The sequence below is a fragment of the Parasteatoda tepidariorum genome, chromosome 5 (genome assembly GCF_982258835.1).
Source record: "Parasteatoda tepidariorum strain Cologne lab strain chromosome 5, Ptep-v5.0, whole genome shotgun sequence".
Taxonomy (NCBI): domain Eukaryota; kingdom Metazoa; phylum Arthropoda; class Arachnida; order Araneae; family Theridiidae; genus Parasteatoda; species Parasteatoda tepidariorum.
This window is the reverse complement of record NC_141759.1, coordinates 1,399,149-1,421,296: the sequence shown is the minus strand read 5'-3', so window position 1 is coordinate 1,421,296 and position 22,148 is coordinate 1,399,149. Positions and strand designations below refer to the sequence as shown.

Sequence of the window (22,148 nt, the reverse complement as noted above, 5' to 3'; positions counted from 1 at the left end):
TTCTAATTTGGATGGAAGATCGATTCTAATCTCTCTCGAGAAGTCATTGTAAACAATGACACAATCATATTTAAAACAAAATGATTATTTTCAAACAATTGTTTTTTTTCTTCTCTCCCTCATTTCACGCAGTATCAACTAAAATTTATCTTGATGCCATTTCCGCGGTGATTAAATATTTTAGTGACGTTTATCATTGTTATATAAAAATAAAGATATCTCTATTATTTTAGCTCAACAGTTCTTTAACTATTTCAAACTCAAATCAGTCATTGCAAAAGAAGAGGAAATAATTTGCGATTATTCGGGAAATGTTTACACCTTTTAAACACGTCAAAGGATTTAACAGTTGAAAAATATAACTACCATCTCATTTCCTAAACGGTAATGTATAATTTTTTAATATATATGCAATATATATATATATATATATATATATATATATATATATATATATATATATATATATATATATATATATATATATATATATATATATATATATATATATATATATATATATATATAAGTTCAAAATGAAGGTAAAATAAAGTAAAATTACAGACATATGAAAAAAGGGGGGAAAAAACTTATTGTTTTTCTTAATTTTCTTCGTGTTTTTTGTATTTATTTATTTTGTTGTTGTATGTATATATATATATTGAGTTTATATTTATCTGTTTTGCGTTGGACTTACAATTAGTAAAGTAACCTAAATCTTACATTATATTTGAAATAAAATAATAATAAAAACAGTGAATCATTTACTTAAATTATTTTTTTGGCAACAATATTTGTCAGTAATTACTAAAAAAGAATGGTTTTAAGCCTACTAGTGGTATGATTTAGGAAACTGGTTATTAAATTCGTACCACTTGCTCCCTAAATCATACCGACTGTTATAATATTCAGTCTGTGTGAATAAGTAAATCGTGAATGGCCCGAAACGATTGATTCATAGTATAAGAAATGTGAATTTAATAACAAGTGTAGTAACGGAGATTAAGAATATTAATGGAACATGATTTTTTCCCATTCTTTTTCAGAATATGTTATTGAATTATTTCTAATATTTAAACTTAAACTATTTTAAATTGAAATAATAAATTTTTTAATTTTAAATTTACTTCGTTTACTTTTGTTTCCTCTCAATTACATTTTTCTTTAACAATTTTTCACAATTTTACGGAGTTGAAGATTAGTAGTCGCAAACCCAAAATTAGGTCGGCTGTCCGAATGTTATAAAAAAATTAATATGTCAGATCTGCAAGCATATAAATAAAGGGAAAAAATCTCAATGATAGTCGAATCAATTAGAATACTCCTTAAGAGCTGTTGGGTTAATCACCGGAGGTCACTTTTATTCTTTAGCCATAAAATAGAAATATGCATCTAATTCACTCACATATAAATAAAAACAACTATATTTTAACTTACAAAATTAAAACTACATCAAAATTGCTTTCAATATCAACACAAATGTCAAATACACTATTAGAAATAAAACTTTCACTTCTGACGATTCGGCAATCTTTGAGCTGTCGTTCATTTTGATAATCCTTTCGTCACGAAATCACGTGATTTGATAAAAACGCGAACTCTTAGATACATGACCAAAATGTTCCTCAACTCGAAACTTCATCTCAGTGTATTTGTGAGACTAGAAACGAGGTTCCGATACCGTTTCTATCAACATTGGTGCCCACGCAACAACAATAGATAATCATACCAGTTGGACTCCACGAGGCGTTAAGAGAAATAGATAGACGAAATACTTCTTTATTTTCCACGAAATTCGTTTCCTTAAAGAAGTGACGATAGTTATTACGTCACTGTCGAAATGTTCATTCATATCATTTAACAGGAAACGGTTTCGTTAAAAATGAAGAGAGTTTCGTGAAATTTAAGTATCCATTTCTCACAGTGTACTTTGATCCAATTCGTCAGAAATTTAAATTATCTATTTAATCAGACTCTATCAATAAATCGAAATGAAATGTTTTTGTATAGAGCAATGCTTCAAAAAAAAACAAAAAAAAACCGCATTTTAGACCGTTAAAAATGGAGGACATAAAAAGATGAAAAACACGTGCTTTACAATAACTGATTAAAATAATAATAATTATTATTAAGGTAAGAAAAAAAGTTATCTGATAAGATAAGACTATCGGAGTGAAAAAGTTCGTGATGCAATTTCAGAAAAAAAGAAGATAAATATACTTGCAAAAATATAATAAAAAACGTACATAAATGAATTATTTGAGATTGCGGGTGGAGTGTGTATTGTTAGGTAATGTATTTATTTTTAAAGTATATTTTATTTTTTGAACTCCAGCTCAGTATAAACTAACTCGCAATGACTGTAAAATTGTTTGTTCTTTGTATTTTTAAGGTATTAAAAAAATGGTAAATGGGTACAAGTGTTATAACAGTAGAGCAGCTGAGCTTAGGTTCAGTTTGACCCTCCTAGGAAATTAAAATCATTTCAAAGAAAAAAAAAATTAATTGAAGAATATAGTGTTAAAAATACAGCATGGAGGAATTTTTAGAGATTAAATTTTCGTTCTTCTTTAATTGATTACTGTAAAGACATATAGTCATTACACTGTTAAAATTTTCGTTCTAAAATAATGCTGAAATAACCGGTCTCAGTCTGTCCATCCAATCAACCATGAACTTTACGGTAAAGAACTTTTTCTTCCTTTACGGTTTCGAAACCATGTACAACTACTTTGGGTAAAAAATCATGAATACCAACCTGTACGGTTACAACTAGCATGATTTCAAAACAGTAAAAAAGAAATGTAACTTTAATTGGGCATTAGAGATAATTTTGCAGCCTTATGGTGCTGCCACCTATGCGTGAGTATCGCATTCAAATAGTCTAGGGTTACAAATTGAGGAATGTAGGACACTCTTCATATACGGAAAGGTGTCAACGCTAGGATTCGAAAACCGCAATTGAAAAAAAACAACGTAAGTGAACGATAGATTTCGAGACTCGACGCCTATTTTTCTATTACGAATGATATGATCGCTAAAATGGAACTGATAGAACAAAACTTCTAGTTGAAAAACTTTTTTTGCAATGTGTCATAGATACACCCTTGTACAAATTAATTGAAACAAACTCAATAAATTCAGAAAACTAAGAGAAAATGCTATTTTATTTAAATTTATACAAACTTAAAAATTTTTAGTACATAATATGATCTCCACGACACTTTATTAACATTTGGACACGATTCGGCGTGGATTCCACTAATTTTTTACAGTCATTTATAATACTTGTGCCCTTGTACCACACATGAATTAACGCCGTGATTAGCTTCTCCATAGTTGTACAGTCCATATTTAATAGGCGATTCTGGCATATGGCCCAGAGACTCTCACTTGGGTTGATATCCGGAGAGTTCCCTGGCCATTCCAATGTCTCAATTTGATTCTCAGACATGAATTTCTTGACAATTTTGGATGTATGGCAAGGAGCTAAATCCTGTTGAAAAATCCCTGTTCCATCAGGGTATCGTTTCTTCAACTCTGGAACAACTTTTTTACCAAGAATAGTAATGTACTGCTCAGAACGCATCATACCGTCAATAGGCTGCAAAAGTCCAACCCCATTGTAACTGAAACAACCCCAAAACATCTTCTTTAAAAAGCACGAAAAAAAAAGTTTGTTTCAATTAATTTGCACAAGGGTGTAGATGCCAAATATATAAAAATCTCTATTTTGAATTTTTTGTCGCTTACGACGATTTTTCTATTGCACGGGGAGGGGGGGAATACCCGTTCTAACGGACTTTGACTGATTAGCATTTTGACAGATTGGCCATCTCTGCTATATTGTGTTCCCATCTGCTTTATGGGGGTGGGCCTAGTGGGTGTGATGAAATTCTGGTTGTTTAACCCTATACGCAGTTAACAAAAGGTTTTTCTGTTATGTAACAATTTGCATACCAACTTATCTCAGTTTATTTCACTGTTTTGTTTGAATTTGGTGAAATAACAATTAAATAAATTGTTATTCAACCATTTTTTTCTAGGAGTCACTAACAGTGTCATATTGTGTTTCAGATTACTCATTCACGTGTTCTCAAGAAATAAACAAATTATACGCTAGAGCACCCAACATGTTTTGAAATGACGTTATTAGTTAGACATTAGCGTATGCATACAGTGTAGCCATGCGAATATACAACAAATTGGTTTTTATCATCTTTATCAAGAATTTTAACCTTCTTTCTTTTATTAAAAAGAATATTTACTTGATTTTAGATCAGAGACCATCTAATGTGCAAAATATTAATTCGTGGTCCTCGAACTAATAAAAGGAATGAATTTGCAATTCGTAATTGGAATGACAAAATATTAGTTGAAAGCTATTTGAGAATTGAGGATAGCAATTCAACAAACGTTGTAAAAACATACTAACCCCCTGCAAGTTTGTCACCTTGTGGAAATAATTCCTCAGTATTTAGTCCGCTAAGTGTAGGTCACATTTCGTACGAATGAAGTAAGTGACAGGCTTCTACTCTGTGCTGTCGCCTGCGAAAACTTACGTGTTAATATTATACAGAATAATGGCTTTCACTTTCTTTTGCATCTATGTTTTGTTTCTTTCTGCTGCGTCTTTTCTTCAGATGTACTATCCTATCGTCTGTACTGTACGCATAGTTCGTACAGGAGTTTAGGCGTTGTTCCATAATTAGAACACTATACTTTCCCCTAGTTGTAATTCAGTCAGTCGTCTTTTTTTTTAATTTTGCAACAATTAAGAAAAGAATTTTTTTTTTTTTTAAAAAAAAAGTCAAAGTTGAGCGGCTTCTTCGCTATTCGATAAATTTGCATTTCAATTTACTAAGCAATAACTGTTCACAAACAATTATTTTTTGTTAAAGATTATAACAAAAATAACTGCTTTTAATTAACCTGTACATAATTTTAAACGAAGTGAGTAATCATATAACTTAACGGAAATTAATGCTGGTTATTTTTATTACTAATTTCTCTTCATTTCTGTTCTACAAATCATCTTTCTAAAGTTTATACTTTGGCAAAACCAAAAACAGACGTAAACTACCAAAAATGAGGCTCCAAATGACCCTTTATGGTAGTTTCATGCATTTCTATGATTATTTACTTTACTAATCCACATAAAGTCATGAAATTTTTATACAGTATAATTAGAAACTATATAGGAAAAGTAAAAAAAAAAAAAGATCTTCGAATCTCACGTGCTTTATCAAAAACAACTCAATAAATTGCAATAACCGGTCAAAATGACCCCTACTGCACTTCTAATGTAAAAAAAACTGTTTTGGGACGAATTTAAAAATTTTTAAATTTTAAGGTGATTAATATTTATTATTTTACAAATATGCCCGGTGGCTGAGTGGTAACGCTTCGCGCTCCCGTGCCACCGGTCCTGGGTTCAATCCTCTGGCCGGGCAAGGTTGACTCAGCCTTTCATCCCTTCAATGGGTCGATAAATGAGTACCAAGCATGATTGGGAACTAAACACTGGGGATTCCGCGTTCGACTGACCACCTAATCGGAACATCTGCTCCTGCACCCCAGAGCCCAAGGTCAAGAAAACTGAGATGGGCACAGTAGGCCTTGGCCCTCTATGGGCTGTCGCGCCACTGAGTTTAGCTTAGTTTAGTTTATTTTACAAATATACAATTTTGGAAAGGTGTGTATATTTTACATTTTAATTATGAATAAGTCTCTGTAAACAAAAATGAAAGGATATCTAAATCATCTCTTAAACAAGTAGAGGAGTGAGAGAAATTTGAATTTAATACTGCTTTTTCCAAGTCTTATTTGCCAAATATCTCATTTCAACACGTTTTAATTGACTTCGCTTTTGCGTCCTTGCCAAAGGAATCTTGTTCTAGAAATCTTGACTTCTTTCTATCTAGCTAGAGAGCTGAAATCCCACCTGAAGCTCTGTACTGGAAAAAGTTTTAATCGCTTCCTGACCGGTACAAACAGAATTTATAACTATACTATCTCAAAAACGAGTGTGTCACTAATTAAAGTTTCGAACTCTTTCCGGCGTAAAAGAAAAAATAACAGACACAAAACGATGAGAAAAAAAATAATAAAAATTAGACTAAAATGTACATTGTGATTATAATTATAAATTTTTTTTTTGTTGCAAAAACTAACGTGAAATACGAAAGGGACTTCATTTTCGTGGCTAACTTTCATCATCTCTGAAAATTTTCCAACGATTTTTTCAAAAGCGCCTCACGTCTCCTCTTTTAGTCCGATAAAAATGAAATTTATTTTAACTTTTGTAGTTTATTTAATTTCGTAATTATTTTCATTTTTTATTATTCAAATCAAACATTTTAATGATATTTTTCCAAAATTAAATTTGAGCACCAGAGCTTGGTGTAAACAATAGGACAATAGTTTCGACAGTTGGAATATATACATCTTTTAAAAATTTTTTTATGCCGACCGGCCTTGTGTAGGGGTAGGGGAACAGGCCTTGCATCAGAAATGTTCTGGATTCAAATCCCTGGCAAGGCATAGATGTTCCTTCATTCTCTGTAATATCTGTCCTTAAAGTGGAAGCAACGTTGGCCCACCTTATAGGGTGCCTTTGATAGAGTGGTCAAAAAATCTGTCCTTCAGATGCCTGTATGACGAAAGGGTCATCCCAAAGGAGGGCATTGGAAAAAAAATTATTATTGTGAAGTTTTATCTGTTCTCGTATGTTTTTATAAATCATCACAAAGTGTAAATAAATGAAATTTAAAAAAAGGGCAACGGAGTCTTAGGACAACACAAAAAGTAAGTTTTCTTACCAAATAATGGATTGCTTCTGGATGTGACTAAAATTTTGAATAATTATCCTTTTTTATTCCTTCGATATCTTTTTTCCTCATTTTATCTACGTATGATGAAAGTGGATTGTCGTTTCATACCAAATAAATCCCAAATCACTTTTTTTTCTTCTCCTATGCATCACTTTTTAATTTTATCATTTTATAGATTAAAAAAAATCGAATAGTTAATGATAGATTTTTGATGGTGAAAATACATTCAGTTAAAGTTATATAATGAAAAAAATATTTTATCCTTCATGAAATTAAAAAGATCAAACATGTGCGAGAGAAAGCTCCGTGACGTATAATCTTCGAAACTTGTTTCTCAAGGTTTCCACTCTTAGGATGAACTTGTTCGTCATTAAGCACCTTCTCCAATAACAAAATAATGAGAAAAGATGATTATTTTAAATTGCAACAATGTTTGTATTTAGTTCATAGCTTATAAATCTAAAAATGATATTCTTTCTTCGAATGAATGACATATCTTTGACTATAAAAAATATTGTATTTAATGAATGTTGTCGCCGCTTAGGGGGTGAAAATGTCGTCTCCCTGGTCCTGCTTGAAACTCAACTATGTTCCCATGACGATGGGTGTTATATGTTCCTTAGGCTTAATCACATGCTACATCGTTGCAGTCCTTAGAAATGATGTCAGTCCATATGTGCCTTTTATCAGGTATGTACTCATAGTTTATTCGATCAAAAGATAACTTCAGCTTTTAAGAGAAAATGAGCAGTACAGCGCACAAGCCACCTTTACTTCTCAGACAAACTGTCACCAATCGATGTGTAGCTGGATGGGCTTCAAGTCTCCGTTGGAGATGGAACTTCAGTTCCTGACTATGGCAGTTCTGTTTGCATAAGGCAATAAAATGCAACAGAATTCGGTGGTTCCTAAATTTAAAAAAAAGTAAAAAAAAATAGACATGGAAACATGGCATGCACAGAGTATCCAAAGCATGTAAGATAAGAGTTAAAAAGTTCTTCTTGGATCGAAAATTTAAAAATACGTATCTGAAAAAATTTCAAAAGATGCATTCAATTATATGAAATTTGATCACCAGCCTCCCATTTCAAACAATATGAACTTACTTTTCATTTTGTGGCAACAGCGATATTTCAAAATGGAAGCGCAAAAACTTGTATATTTCAGTTTGAGTACTTTTTTCTGCAGAATTCAAAACTGCAATGAAAAAAAAAGGAGGGTTCTATGTTTAAACTTTGCCACTTACACCTCAATGATTGAAGCAGGGTTGGGCTGAGTGATTGAGTTAGGTAAAATTGAATGTATTTTTGGAAAATATGTCATAAGTGTATTTTTAAATTTTTGAACCGATGTGTCTCTAAGTATGTGATCATTTTCAATATTTTGCGCTAACCCTTTAATATTTTTTGATTTGGAGAGTAATACTGGTCAGTACTGCTCTGTGCACTCTTTCACTTTTAAAGAAATATTTGAAATTGAACGTGGGAGTCTAGTTATATTGAAAAATCTCTCTCTCTTTAAAATCTTTTGATTGTTTTAAAATAACATTGCAATTTTTTTTGCTAATAAAAAGTAAGAACATTAAGTTGAATTTTTGGATTGTTAATTTAGTTTTTGAAAATAGCGTATTTATCTATTAAAAAGTAAAATTAAATACTTTGAACACATTTATGAGACTAACTTAACCGAAAGAGATTCCTTGAAAAATACTTTTTCGCGATTATGTAAAATATTATTACATAATTCAAAAACTTTAGAAAATTAAGAATACTCAAGTAATTAAAAATTTGAATTTAGGAATTTAGGAATGACTTAGTTTGAAATTTGTACAAAATGAATTGAATAAATCTTGAGAAACGAGCATTTAAAGACACGAACTTCTTGAAGTTTTGTTTGCTCAGAAACTATCCTATTGATTTTAATCAAATTTTAGATTTATCATTAAAATTTACGTTATCTAAGAGAACGTAAAATTTTTTTACAATACAATGCATTTCAAACATTTTTTGGTCATTAATAAACTGATTAAAGATTTATCAAAAAAATTTTATATATATATATATATATATATATATATATATATAAATCAAGTATATATATAAATCAAGGCTAATGAAAAGTATAATAGAGGTACTATAATATTATTTTATTCCTTCCGAAAATTCTATAATAATAGATTGTTTTGATATCCGCTCGGCTCGTCAATTCATCAAAATTCTATTTTATCTTTCTATTTATACTAAGACTCTCACAACTGGCCTTTCAAATGCTTTCAAATATATATATATATATATATGTATATATATATATATATATATATATATATATATATATATATATATATATATATATATATATATATATATATATATATATATATATATATATATATATATATATATATATATATATATATATATATATATATATATATATATATATATATATATGTGTATGTATTTAAATATTTAAATAATTTATTAAAGAGCTACTTTAAATACTAATGCCTTACGCAGTTCTTCAATTTCTAGGACATTTATTTTGTAATTAATATTAAATCGCTCCAAAAACTTTGTTTAATTTCATGTTGAAGAGTGTAAAAATGTATGTTTTCAAAGTTATAAAATAATTCCTTAAGCATCTATTAAGAAATTTTTAAAAAATGCCTAAAACTGAAAGTGTCTTTTGCATTATTAGTGAATATTTATATATCATTGTCGACACATAATCGATGCAAAACACCCACATAAAAACCTTTGTTTTTTCTTGACATAAAAAAGTAGAGCAGGTTTAGGACAAAATAATGTCTTTTCTCTCTTTCTATATTTGTGAGTATAAATAATGAAATAATTGAGTAAGAATATTCTCCTTAAGTAAATATATTTTTCATTTTTAATAGTGAGACGGGTGGAAAATTCCCTGAAGCTGGTTTATTTAGTATATTCCTCTATCTTACGAGTACAATAGGTGAGAAATATTTAAGATTTATTTTTCAAAGGTTTATAATGAAAGTTTAAAATATGCTGAAAGTCGATGCAAGAGGAATGTTTTTTTTTAAATGTCACACTCGCAGATATAATTTATTTTAATAAATGTTGAACGAAAATGTTTTGTTTAAATGTCATTATTTCTCTTAAAAAAAGCATTTTAACCGGCAAACTTTTTAGGACTCAAACTTTCATTTTATTACCGGCGTCGAACAACAAATAGATTTTTTTTCTGTTTACGACTATTAATGCTAAACTCCTTAGTCCTATAATTTTGTGCCCAACCCGGAAGACAAGAGTGCTCCGGGATCAAGCATCGGGACAAACTACCCTTTGTGGGGGACTAGCCAACATTTGCATAACATGGAGTGAAAAACTACAATTACCTCCCACAGTCAGCCTGACGATAATAAGGACTCTCATCTCTGATGCTCGAAGATTAGTGTCGACAATTTTTTGGGGGTCATCTTGACGAGCTCTCTATTCCTTGAGCCAATTTGGCTCTCACCGACAAATCTCAGTATTGGGAATGTTGATGGCGAAAAAATTGTTTTACATGGACAGTATTTAATGGGATGGACAGTATTTAAAAAAATTGATAAAAATACATTTTTAATCAGCATCTGTATAAACAGGTTTCAACAATTTGCTTTTAAGTGCGAAATAATGACATAAATTTTTTTAAAAATGTATCCAAAGTTATTTTGTGAATGTCAAATTTCATCGAAGAATATCGCCACTTAAAATAATTCAGGCTTTCACAATGATTACATTGATATGAGAATAATGAATTGGTGTTTTTTTTAAGTTAGATTTATTATTATTATTATTCTTGTGAAACTTAACAAAATCTATTTTTGATTGATGCAAATTGTTTTTAAAGATAAATAGTTAAGAATGTTTTTATTTTTAAAAATTAAAACTTTCAAAATAAGTAAGTAAGTAAATAAATGAATAAAATGAATGACTGTATTAAAAAGGTCGCATAGTTTCAAGAGGGCATAAAACGTAAAGTTTAAGAAAACTAAACTTAAAAAAAAAAAGGAAAATATTTGAAAAAATATAAATATTTTTGTTTGATTGCTTCATACCGCTTCCCCTTGCTGTGGTTTCAGACATAACTTTTAAGCAAAATGCTAAATGCACCTTTAATCCTCTTTATTTTCATAAATAAACTGATGGTGGATATTTATTGTATTCGGCAGTATCTTTTTAATATGTTCAAGCATGGTTCCGTGGTCCAATCACAATTCGTGATAAAAATCGTTTCAGATTCTCCTTTCATTTTGTCTGACAACATTATACCAATGCAGTTCAGCAAATAAACATTTTTAGAAAGGCAGTTAGATAATATACATTTATTTGTTTTGAGACTTTTGATCAATGTCTTCGTTTTTGTACAATTAATGTTATAAATTTTTTTTTATCATCATTCAAGTCAGTAATCATAAGTTTAAAGTGCCATAAAAATGAATTTCTAAAAATTTAAAAACTGACAAATGTAAGGTTTCAAATGCCTGATTCAAAACCACGCATCGCATCATTTTATTGCCTTATAGTTTTAAGTTCTAAAAAGTATCAACCCAATTTCTGAGTAATCAAAAAAGCAACTTCCCCATTTCCTCCTTTTTTTGAAAAGTATTGTGACTGTCTAATAATACTGTATCATCGAAAATTTGTACAGTTCTCTTGCACAATTTTTTTTAAAGAAAAAAACTGATAGTGAAATTATTTCTTTATTAAATTTCATCTTGTAGAAACAAAATATGTCAATGTGATTTACTAACTTTTAAGAGCTTCGATTTCAATCTAAAATCATGGTTTGAATTTTTTTTTTTTTTTTAAGATTTTAAAGTTATAATGAAAATAGCTGCTTTACCTGAAAAACATGCAATAAATTTGTATTTGATGCCGTGAATCAATTTAATCTCGCTTTCATGAAAACTAAAATGTTTGCACTTTCTATTCTTATAAATTGTTATTTATTATTATTTTCTTTTTAATTTTGAATTAAAATATCGGAAGAATTTTTCTAAAATAATGTCCCTTATTTCTGATCAATAGGAAAAAAAATCTGTATTCTTGATGCGTTTTAAAACTGATCGCATCATCAATCAATACGTATCAATCAGTAACTATCAATCCATTGTTTGATGTTTAGTCGTTTTGTCCTCAAAGGAGGAAGTTTTTTAACACATTTACGGAGACCTTAAGATTTAAAAAATGAATGAGCTTCCTGAGTCATAATTTCATATAATAAACCTGAATAAGAGTTAAAACCTTTTATTAGTTATAGTTATTTGTTACAGTTTATTGAAAATAAGCTGGTAATTTCCATTTATGATATAAATGTGAAATAAATGATCTTGAAAAAGGTACATTTTCAGAAAATTCATTTACATATACACTGACAGTATTAAATCACCAGCCCAAAAAACTAATCAAAACAACTCAGACGAATTATTGAAAAGAAAAAGAAGTTTCAAATAGCCATGCGATATTTTTCTTAAAAATCTAATAAAGTGGCCTTTTTTTTTCACCTTTTTCTTCTGAAAGACATTGTGTTATAACAATAATAATCAATTATCAAAAGTTTTGAAAACAATGGATTAATTTTTATTTTAATAAAGCATTGTTTTGAAAACATCGAGGAAGCTTTCAAAAGTACACTATTACCGACTTAAGTAATTTTTCATTGCAATTTTTTTTTCTCCTCCATTATTTTAATAAAGTTTAAGAAGATTTCATGTAAACCTTGAGTAAACTATGGAGCTTAAAATGTTAAAAAAGTGTTTTCGAAAAATCAGAATGAAATTATTCTGATCCTCCCCTTGTAATCTTGCAGCAATTTGTTTGCATTCTGATATTTTGAAATACTTTTTCAACATTTCAAACTTCATGATTTACTCTAGATCCACTTTCCTTCAAATTTTAATTAATTTTGTAAAAGAAAGAAAATTTGCTATGAAAAATTTTATCTCGTGGCTTCTAACGAAAACAACAATTCGTCATAATTTTTTTGTTCCGCAAATTTTTTTTTCATCCAAAGAAAGGAAAGAAAATATATCTTCCCCACAGTCAACTAAAATATTTTCCCGGTTTAAAGGGGCCAGGAGAGCTTGCTTGGTATTGCGCTGGACACACGTTCGTGAAAACGGGAGCCGAATCCAGCCGGTGGAAGACTCCCAGTGTAGTAGATGGTGACTGGTGCACGTAAAATCTGTCGGGTCACAAAGTCCACTATATTCCCATAAAAAATTATACCTCTGGTGGAGATGGGCCATTCTCTGGTTCAGGTCAAAATTACGATTTGAGGAAGAATGAATGGGTGTATATATGGGTCCACCCTATAGATGGGTGTGACGTATGGATGTGGCAGAAGTAGAATTCTTGGCCATAGATGGCGCCACTAGAAAACAAGAACAAACGCACCCCTTGCCTTATATGGCCTAAGACAACAACAACAGCCTGTTTTTAAACTCCAAAAATCTTTTTCAACAACACAGAATGTTTAGCTTATGATAAAAGAATTGCTTTGATCATAAAGAATGATAACATCTGCTCCATATTATAAAATCCACGAAAATTTGCCAGTCCACTTTTTTGTGATTGTTTTTGGAAATCTGTTTAGCATGAAATTGATTATTTTTTTTAATACCATGAATATTTTCTCCATCTTTTGCAGCTTTATCAACAATGTTCGTCCGTTACATGATTGTGGCCGAACTGAACAAAGGAATTGACCGCATGACGGACGTATTGAACAGAGCGAGCATTGTCATTGGTTTCATAGCACTCATGGGAATGGTTGTGGTGGCAGCTTATCCGGTATATCTATATCCCGCAGTTATCCCTTTCATTTTGATTGGTGGTAAGGTGACGAACTCAAATTCAAAAGATTTTTTATTAACTTCACGGTTCCCAGTCGAAGTCAAGCATCACTGGCTGCTGTCAGTAAGCGGGTGGGTGACCCCTTTGATCAACCTGGGTAGGGACCGAGGGTGCACCGTATCGGTCCTCCTTAAACTGTTCTACCGTAAAGTGCTCGACTCCGCGTGCAGATCGTTGGGCTACCGAAGCGGTTGTGCCATCCCCTCAGCAGAGGATCAAAATTGAGATGGCATGTCTTCGGATCATCCTCAGGGATGTTTCCCAGACCGTCGCCAATAGCCCATTGTGCAGTTCTAGTGCGGCATAAATAAAATATCAGCCTATCTACTTGCACTTTGATTTTAAGTATGATAAAGTACCTACTAACCTAAAATAAAGTACCTACCTACCTAACTCTGGAGAATGATTTCTTTTAATCTTTGTGAAAAAAGTATGAAATTATTCTTTCAGGAAGATGGCAAAATATCCCTTCAAAAAAGTTGTTTTCGACATCTTATCAAATAAACTTGGTTAGATAACAATATAAATCTAGATTTAAAGGTTTTTTTTCAAAGAAGGCAATTTCACTCAAGTAATTCTGGCACTTAAGAAAAGTTAGTGAAAAAGGCACAGATTACACTATAAATATGATGACACATTAATAATAATAAAAAAAAAAACATAAAGACAAAAAATGAAGAAAAGTCATGGGTCAATGAGTTTATTTACAAAATCACAAGTCCAGTGTCTATATCTCGCTTCATTTACGTCCTAATCGGTAGAAAGATTTGTGCCCTTAGTACTGAAATTTTCACAAAATCCTTTTGGGTATGATGACAAACTTGCCATGACACCCCAAACTGTGATTGAGTTCGTCATCTTACACTCACTTTCCTTTACTTCATGCTGTGTTCCCAATACGATATATCGAATCGTTGATTGTTTGCATAATCCATTACATGTACTCTTAGTTTGTATTAAGGCTGGTTTTGAGCTATTTCACTTAGAAAAATATAAAAAGCTAATTTTTGTATTACTTTTAAACTTGAAGTAAATTTGTCAATGTGTATGATTTTGACGATCTAGCTTTCATGCTAATCTCGCTTTCATTGAGTACGAGTTTGCTGATCTAGTTTTCGATGGAACGCGATTGCTGATCTAGTTTTAAATGGGACAAGTTTGCTGATTTAACTTTCAGGGAGGACGATAATGCTGATCTTGCTTTCATTGAGTAAGAGCTTGCTGATCTAGCTTTAAAAAGAACGAGATTGCTTATCTAGTTTTCAATGGGACGGCCGAGTTTGCAGATCTAGCTTTTAATGCGTACGATATAAACGATCTTGCTGAAACAAATCGATTGGACAAAAATGAATACCAAAATTTAAAATAGCCTAAAAATTATCCCTTTGATGAGATATTTTAGTTTAAATAAAAATTACTCTCCCTCTCTGCACATTTTTATTAGCCTGTTTGAAACTTGAAGCACATAAAATTTTGTCAAAAATGTATTATTAAGAAATTAAATTATAAAGAAAACTTAGGACTTTCTCCATGCTTTAAATTTGGGGTCACTTCTTTAAAGCCTGAGATGAATTAAATGGCACTCATTAATTTGTGTGACGAAAGAACTTTTAGAAAACAGCTCTTAACGTTTCTTTTTTCTATCATCTATTGTATCGTAAGTAAATTAAAAAAAATTTGCAAATGTCTCTGGTATTTTGTCAAAATTTGAATTATTTCGCTATTTTCTAATTAGCCTGAGACATTCAGGCTTTTTACATTGAGCTATATGCTTTTAAAGGCCAATGTAAGTATATTCAGAGAATTTCTAGACGAAATTCATTTATGCTTTTTGTAGTAAAGTCTTTTAAGTGAATTTTTAATAAGCCTTCCCTACTCTGGGCTTATTGCAAATAGCCTAGATAATAAAAATTTGGCTAATTCAGCAGTAATTGCCCAAATTTATTATCAGGACTATTATTATATTCCAATACTATTATTATTAAATATATTATTTTAATTGATCTAAAAATACTTGAGCTCACTACAGCAATCCTTAAAAGTCTTAGGTTGCTAAGAAAATATTGATGACTTTTTCAATTGACAAGTCGTATCGTAAAATGACGGCCGATATTTGCAAAATTCCACAATTCTTTTTACTGCAGACATTAAATTTTATTTTACTACACTATACTGCATACATACATGGCCCTATATCTCCCATTAATATTAACTCATAATATTCCAACTCGGCCAGGTATTACAGGATCATAACAAAGGAAATTATTTTTGTTAAATTTAGTCAATTTAGCCAAATTATTATATTATTTAATTAATTTTCGTGTATTTATAAAAACTTAATTGAAATGGGAAGATAAATTGAAACAGAACAAAATAAACATATATGCATTGCAAGACTTTGTCAGGGGATTTGTATTTATTTTGGAGCATTTCCGTGAATAAATGTTTAACAGAACAAAGATGTGAATGTATGCAGGCCCTGAAGATGTCTTGTATTGATTCCAGATTTCTTTTGTTCTGTTTTAACTTAGTACTCCATTTCAATAAATTTTCAGAAATATCGATGTGTGGTTACATTAGTAATGTATGAAATCCTTATAAATGCAAAAGGTTTAGTATTACTTTACATGTGTTTTTGCTGAAGATCAAATCATAATAATCAACTACATTGAAAAGAACGTGTTCAATGTACAAAATATTCCGTCGTTAAAAGAAGTTGAATTATAAAGGGATCTAATATAATCCCTTTATGTGGAAATTTTTGTTTGCAGAAACTCAGACTACTAATCGAGTCCATTTTAATCTATGAGCCTTTTGTAGATGACGAGCATCGGGACGGTCCACGGCATCGGAGCAAACGTTCTGTTCTTGGGAGGTGTCATCTATGCCATCTTGCAGACATTCCTCACTTACAAGATGTCACCCACCTACAATGGTCTCACCATTTGTCACATTAGGTTGATAGTCACGTGTATAGCAGCCATCTCCCTCATAGCCAGTATCCTTTTGTTTTTTCCTCTTTCTACTCGCAGTCACAGTCTGATTGAATGAACGCGAGATGTTCCATCCAAAGAGAAATGCCTCAAGTTGAATTCCAAAGCTCCAAGGAGTTGAGGAAAGCTCGGTCAGCTCTTCGAATTTGGTGGAAATAATTTTCGGAATAGAGTTCGTCATCTTACTCAACTCCTTACTGCGTATCATTATATACAGTGTGTCTTGCGTGTGACTGTACTTTATGTAAATAGAATAGACCTTTAAAGGTTGCGTGATTTCTTAACTCTCCACACATGTCCCCTCTCCGTTTCTATGGTCTCCTCAAATCTTTGCATGGCAGCGAAAAGAAGTTGAAATATACATGCCAGGTAAGAAAGAACATATGACAAAACCATGGAAACGGAAAGGGAAAATGTATTGCCTAATCTATTTACAAAAAAAGAATATTGAGATGTATCTTTTTGCAGATGACGAGCGTTGTCCAGGCTCATAATGTTGGGGCGAATACATTGTTCATTGGTGTGAACATATATGCCGTTCTCCAGACGTGGATCAGTTTCAAAATGTCACCCTATTACAACGGAAAACAAATTTGTTACATACGCTTAGTGATTACCATACTCGGCGTGCTATCTCTTATTGCATGTATCCTTCAATATGCTTTTTTTCCCATACAGGATGCTCACTTAGAGCAAGAAGCAAGTAAATTCTGAAAGTGATTCTTTTAAATTACATTAAAAATATAAATATGATGACTTTTCTTCTTTTTCTTTAGTTTGGTTCATCCTACCATACTGTAAGAAATCACGAATGGGCAAATCATCGGTGAATTTTTTTTAATTTTGAAAGCATGAAAAAATGCCTTTTTAATGTTCAACCCAAAATTAATAACTAGAAGAGGAATTTCCATTTTTCCTTTCTTTTTTTTAAACACTTATCAAGAGCCGCTGTGGCTCAGGTGATAGAGCGTTCGACTTCCAAGGAGGTGAACCGGGTTCGAATCCCAGTCATGGCAGGTCGATACGAATTCAGCATCTGGCTTTCACCGACTGCAGTGCTGACGTAAAATATCATCAGTGATAGACGGGTCATGGGTTAGAGTTCCCTTGCCGTCAGGCTAATCGTGGAAGGTGTTCGTGGTTTAGCTCTCCGTGTAACACAAATGCGAGTTAGCTCCATCAGAAAGCCCTCCACGAAGGCAAATTTCTCCCAATACTTGATCCAGGAGTTTCCCTGTCTTCTGGATAGGGTTTAAAATGACGAGGCTGCGGAATTGAACATGAGTAGTCATAAACCCAAAATTGGGTCAGCTGTTTAAGGACGGTTATAAAATAAAATAAAGCACTCAACAAAATTATGACGGAGCAAAATACGAAAGGCTGGGAAAATTAAAAATGTAATTTATTGGGAGATATTTGCCATTGTGGAGGACGTTTTGTTGGAACTCGCATTTGCGTTACATGGAGAGCTAAACCACAATCACATCCCACGGGTAGCCTGACGGCAAGGGAATCTAGCCCATGATCCGTCTACCATTGAGGATATTTTACATCAGAACTGTAGAGGATGCCAGCCAGATGTGGAATTCGTATCGACCAGCCATTGCCGGAAGGCGAACCCGGTTCACCTCATTGGAAGGCGAACGCTCTATCCTCTGAAAGCGTTGTGCAGACTTAGTGTTTCTGACTGCATCCGTAAAACAAAATCAGAACCAAAATTTATTTTCTGCTTTCATAGAAGATCGCATGTTTCCTTCGATGCTGTTTTTGGTATAGCTAGAAAATGTTTCCTTCAATGCTGTTTTTGGCTTAGAATGAAATTTTAAAATTGAAACAGCTTAGCTATTTGTTTAAATGTTGGTGCTTGTGATTTTCCTTGACTCCTTTAATTGCAGTGCTGGTCATAGGGCCTTTCGCCTTTGATGAATGGTCATCTGTATATCACGACCACTGGACCGGAAGTAAAGTACCAAATGATAAAGTAAGTTAAGACAAGGTATCACTGATCATTTGCAGCAGAGCGTTTGTCTTACGTCAACCTCATTTTTTAATCTTTTCACCTCCATTTATTCGAAGATTAAAGGCAGAAAGCAGTCTTCTGACGTCATAGGCTTGTCAAATATACACCATTTCGAACGTTAAGAGCCCTACTTTGTAAAGATAATCGGAAAGTAACGCAAAGAGCCAATCATGACGCTCCTGAATTTAGTCCTGATCCGAAGTTTTCTTCACTGGACAATGCTAGCATGAAAACAGATTTGGGAAACGGTGGTAAAAAAAAAATTTAAAGTTTTCCCTCCTCTTGTGACGTTGCGCACCTGATGTCATGCCTAATGCAAATCAGAGAAGGTTAGTCCTACGTCACAAACAATCAACCCCCCCCCCCCAGCGGGTTCCAAACATTCTTTTTATCTGGCATTTTACGTAGAGACTACTAAACAGAAGATTTAATGGACTGATTTGGATAGAAAGTAATAGCATCATTGATTTTTAGTTAAGGCTAGTTAAATAGCGAAAAAGTGTAAGATTGGTTATGAATTCTGCTATGCTTTTTATGTTCGGTAACTAAAGAAGATTAGGATTTTTTTATGAGTTTCCCCGTTAATCTCATAAAATTAATTATAAAATTAATTTTTGTTAAATTTATTATTTCCAAAGAACAAAAAAAAAAAAAAAAACATTTTATTTTGTTGCCAAAATTAGCTGAGCAAGACGGGAATACTGTGGATATATATGGGTCATTCTCACAAAAACAGTCATTTTCATGTCCCCAGTATATTTTATGTTTGTTTTACAGTTTACGAAAAAAGAAATTTCAGGGAAAGTGTCCTTCGGAATGCAAGCTAACAAAAGAATAAAAATAAAATTATCAATTTTTATTTTTTATTTATTTTAGGTAATTAAAATCACTTGTCCCCACTGCTGATTTAAAAAAAGAAAAAAAAAATTTTCTGAAATAAAATTTCTTTTTTTTACAAATTCGTGTTTTTTATTTCAGAATACTGAAATATAGCATTCAGAAAATCAATTTTATATTTAATTTCTGATAAAAATATTAACACAGCACTATTTTAAACTTTGTCCCCAGTGTTTCGCGTCATTCCCTCACAACAATGTTCTTATCACGACCTGCAATCTTCTTAGAATAAAAATATTTTAATAAAAACTTCAGAAGTTAACAACTGGCATCATAGAACAAAATTGCAGTATGTTTCCATCTTCAACTTAAAGAAGCTTTGCTGTGGAATAAATTTGAATGAATCAAACCAGGTAAAATTTTTTACATTTGTTATTCCCTCATGTCATTTTTTAGAGTAAAATAAAATACAACTTCATCGAGAAAGTGGATAATTAAATGTTGCTTTCTTGTATGAACATAATTGTATGTGCTTGACTTCAGAAATTAATTAGGCCTAACTGTTATTTTTAAATTTTATTGAATTCGTCATTCCCTCACTAGTGTATAAAGTGAGGGAATGACGCTGAAGTGAGGGAATGATTCAAGATGAGTATATTATCAAATTTTTTTTTTTGTTCTATCGTGCCAGCCAATTTTATTTCCCAAACCTGTAAAAACTATTAAATATATAAGACTAAATTATAGTAAATATTAGATATACTTAGTATGTAATCATTTTCAAACTTTAGGTAGATGTAACTTAGATAAAAACATGTATTAAAATTAAATATCATTCCCTCACTATTAGTGTCATTCCCTCACTTTTCAAATAGTGAAAATAATTAATTTACTTATTAATTAATTTGAAAAATAAATTAAAAAATTAATAAAGTAATTTATTAAATTAATTAATTTATTTATTAAATTAATAAATTAATTATTAATTATTACAAATTAATTAATTAATTTATTAAATTAATTAATTTATTTATTAAATTAATTAATTAATTAATTATTAATTATTACAAATTAATTAATTATTTAAAAAATTAATTAATTTAAATATTAAGTATAATTTATAGGATATATACTTTCTTTATAATGCCATTACATATTTCTATTAATATAAAAAGTTTCAGAGCTTTTTTTTCACTTTACTTTTTTGGGATTTTATGAACTGAAAAATGACAGTTTTCGTGAGAATGACCCATATATATATATATACTGAAATGGAACAAAAATTAGTGTAATTTAATACAAAAAAATAACGCATAGCTTTCAAGGTTCTCTTTAACAGATTTAAAGAAAAATAATTACTAAAAATCAACGGTTTGTGATTATTTTTTCCTCTTTAAGCAGGTTTTTACAAAAAAAAAAAAAAAAAAAAAAAAAAAAAAAAAAAAAAAAAACATACATTTTTAAAACTTTAAAAACAGAAATAACAAAATATATATTAGGAGTTAAAAATTAATATAAATGTGAAAAAAAATTATCTAATTCTGATGACTAATATGATAGAAAATACAAAAACATACACGGTATACTAATCTTGTAAAATAACATGTAAAATCTGACTACAAATTAAAAAGGTTATTAATTATCAGAAAAAGTTACAAATCGTCATTATTTTTGAGAACGTTTTTCAGACAGCAATAGTTTCGACATTTGCGAAAGCTTTTCATGAACGCTTTTCATTCAAAACTTTCATCTGCATGTCATAATTTGAAAACGCGGTCTATTGTTCATAAATTAACTTTATTAACACTATATAACGCAATTATACTTCTTCTCTATTACAGTTTTGTGAAATGTATCAACAATTCTGTAACTATTCAAAAGTGAATTTTGAAATGAGTCAGTCCTCCCTCTGAACATTACATTCTGTAGTTATAGACAAATCTATTGAGTTTTTTAAACTTTTTAATTCCATCTTTTCTTACTTTTTGCAGGGATTTGGTCTGATGTTGGGAAGCGCTATAGCTGAATGGGCTATGGCTCTATCGTTCCTCGCCTATTATTTTACTTTTATCCGTGAATTCGGAAAAGTGTTCATGCACTTGAGGGTGCAACTTCTCGTCACCCATTTCGATGAAGAACCCCAGGACATCAACACTGCCAATGAACGGACACCCATGGTCATGTGATATCTCTCTTAAATCTCAATTTTACTTCGTCATCATCGTTACAGATCATCTTTTTTAATAATAAAACAATTTCTTCAGTTGTCTTTTCTTCTTGCTTTCTTTAAAGAATGATTTAGGGTGTTAGAGCTTTTTTGGGGGTGGGGTTGGATCCTTGATAAGCCCCTTCCTGGGCAATTTTTTGAAATCTCGCCAAACTAGTTTTCTGGAAGATATTTCAGGGAAATATGTTGCAACCTTACAGAGAATCTATTTTGATTATTTTTTATTTTATTTTATTAAAAGTATTTTAATAAATTTGTAATAATTTAATTCCAAGTAATAGTCGCCAACTTGGCGAGATTTCAAAAAGCCACCAAAGATATATTCCAGAATTATAACCTTTTCTTGTAATATTGAAAGAC

General features: G+C 31.0%; 1 protein-coding gene across 6 annotated transcripts; it reads left to right on the top strand.

Annotated features, from left to right (window-relative positions):
• Window positions 1–221: 221 nt before the first annotated feature.
• Window positions 222–21,830, top strand: LOC107444662 (DNA damage-regulated autophagy modulator protein 1). 6 transcript variants are annotated; one of them, XM_043049056.3, is made up of 7 exons: window positions 222–384; window positions 7,378–7,523; window positions 9,733–9,800; window positions 13,506–13,648; window positions 17,173–17,350; window positions 18,600–18,685; window positions 21,553–21,830. In XM_043049056.3, exons 2-7 carry the CDS (start codon window positions 7,387–7,389, stop codon window positions 21,745–21,747), a joined length of 807 nt encoding a protein of 268 aa, XP_042904990.2. In that variant the 5' UTR covers window positions 222–384; window positions 7,378–7,386; the 3' UTR covers window positions 21,748–21,830. The 6 variants fall into 6 exon arrangements, with proteins under 6 accessions (XP_042904990.2, XP_042904991.2, XP_015914360.2 ...); XM_043049057.3 differs by lacking the exon at window positions 17,173–17,350 and adding an exon at window positions 16,532–16,709; XM_016058874.4 differs by lacking the exon at window positions 222–384 and adding an exon at window positions 2,177–2,290.
• Window positions 21,831–22,148: the final 318 nt, after the last annotated feature.

Coding starts and splice junctions, on each gene's coding strand:
- LOC107444662 (XM_043049056.3), top strand. CDS start 7,387: ATGTCGTCTCCCTGGTCCTGCTTGAAACTCAACTATGTTCCCATGACG. Junction 13,649..17,172: donor TTGTGGTGGCAGCTTATCCG/GTATATCTATAT, acceptor ATCTTTTTGCAG/ATGACGAGCGTTGTCCAGGC. Junction 17,351..18,599: donor CGTGCTATCTCTTATTGCAT/GTATCCTTCAAT, acceptor CTTTAATTGCAG/TGCTGGTCATAGGGCCTTTC.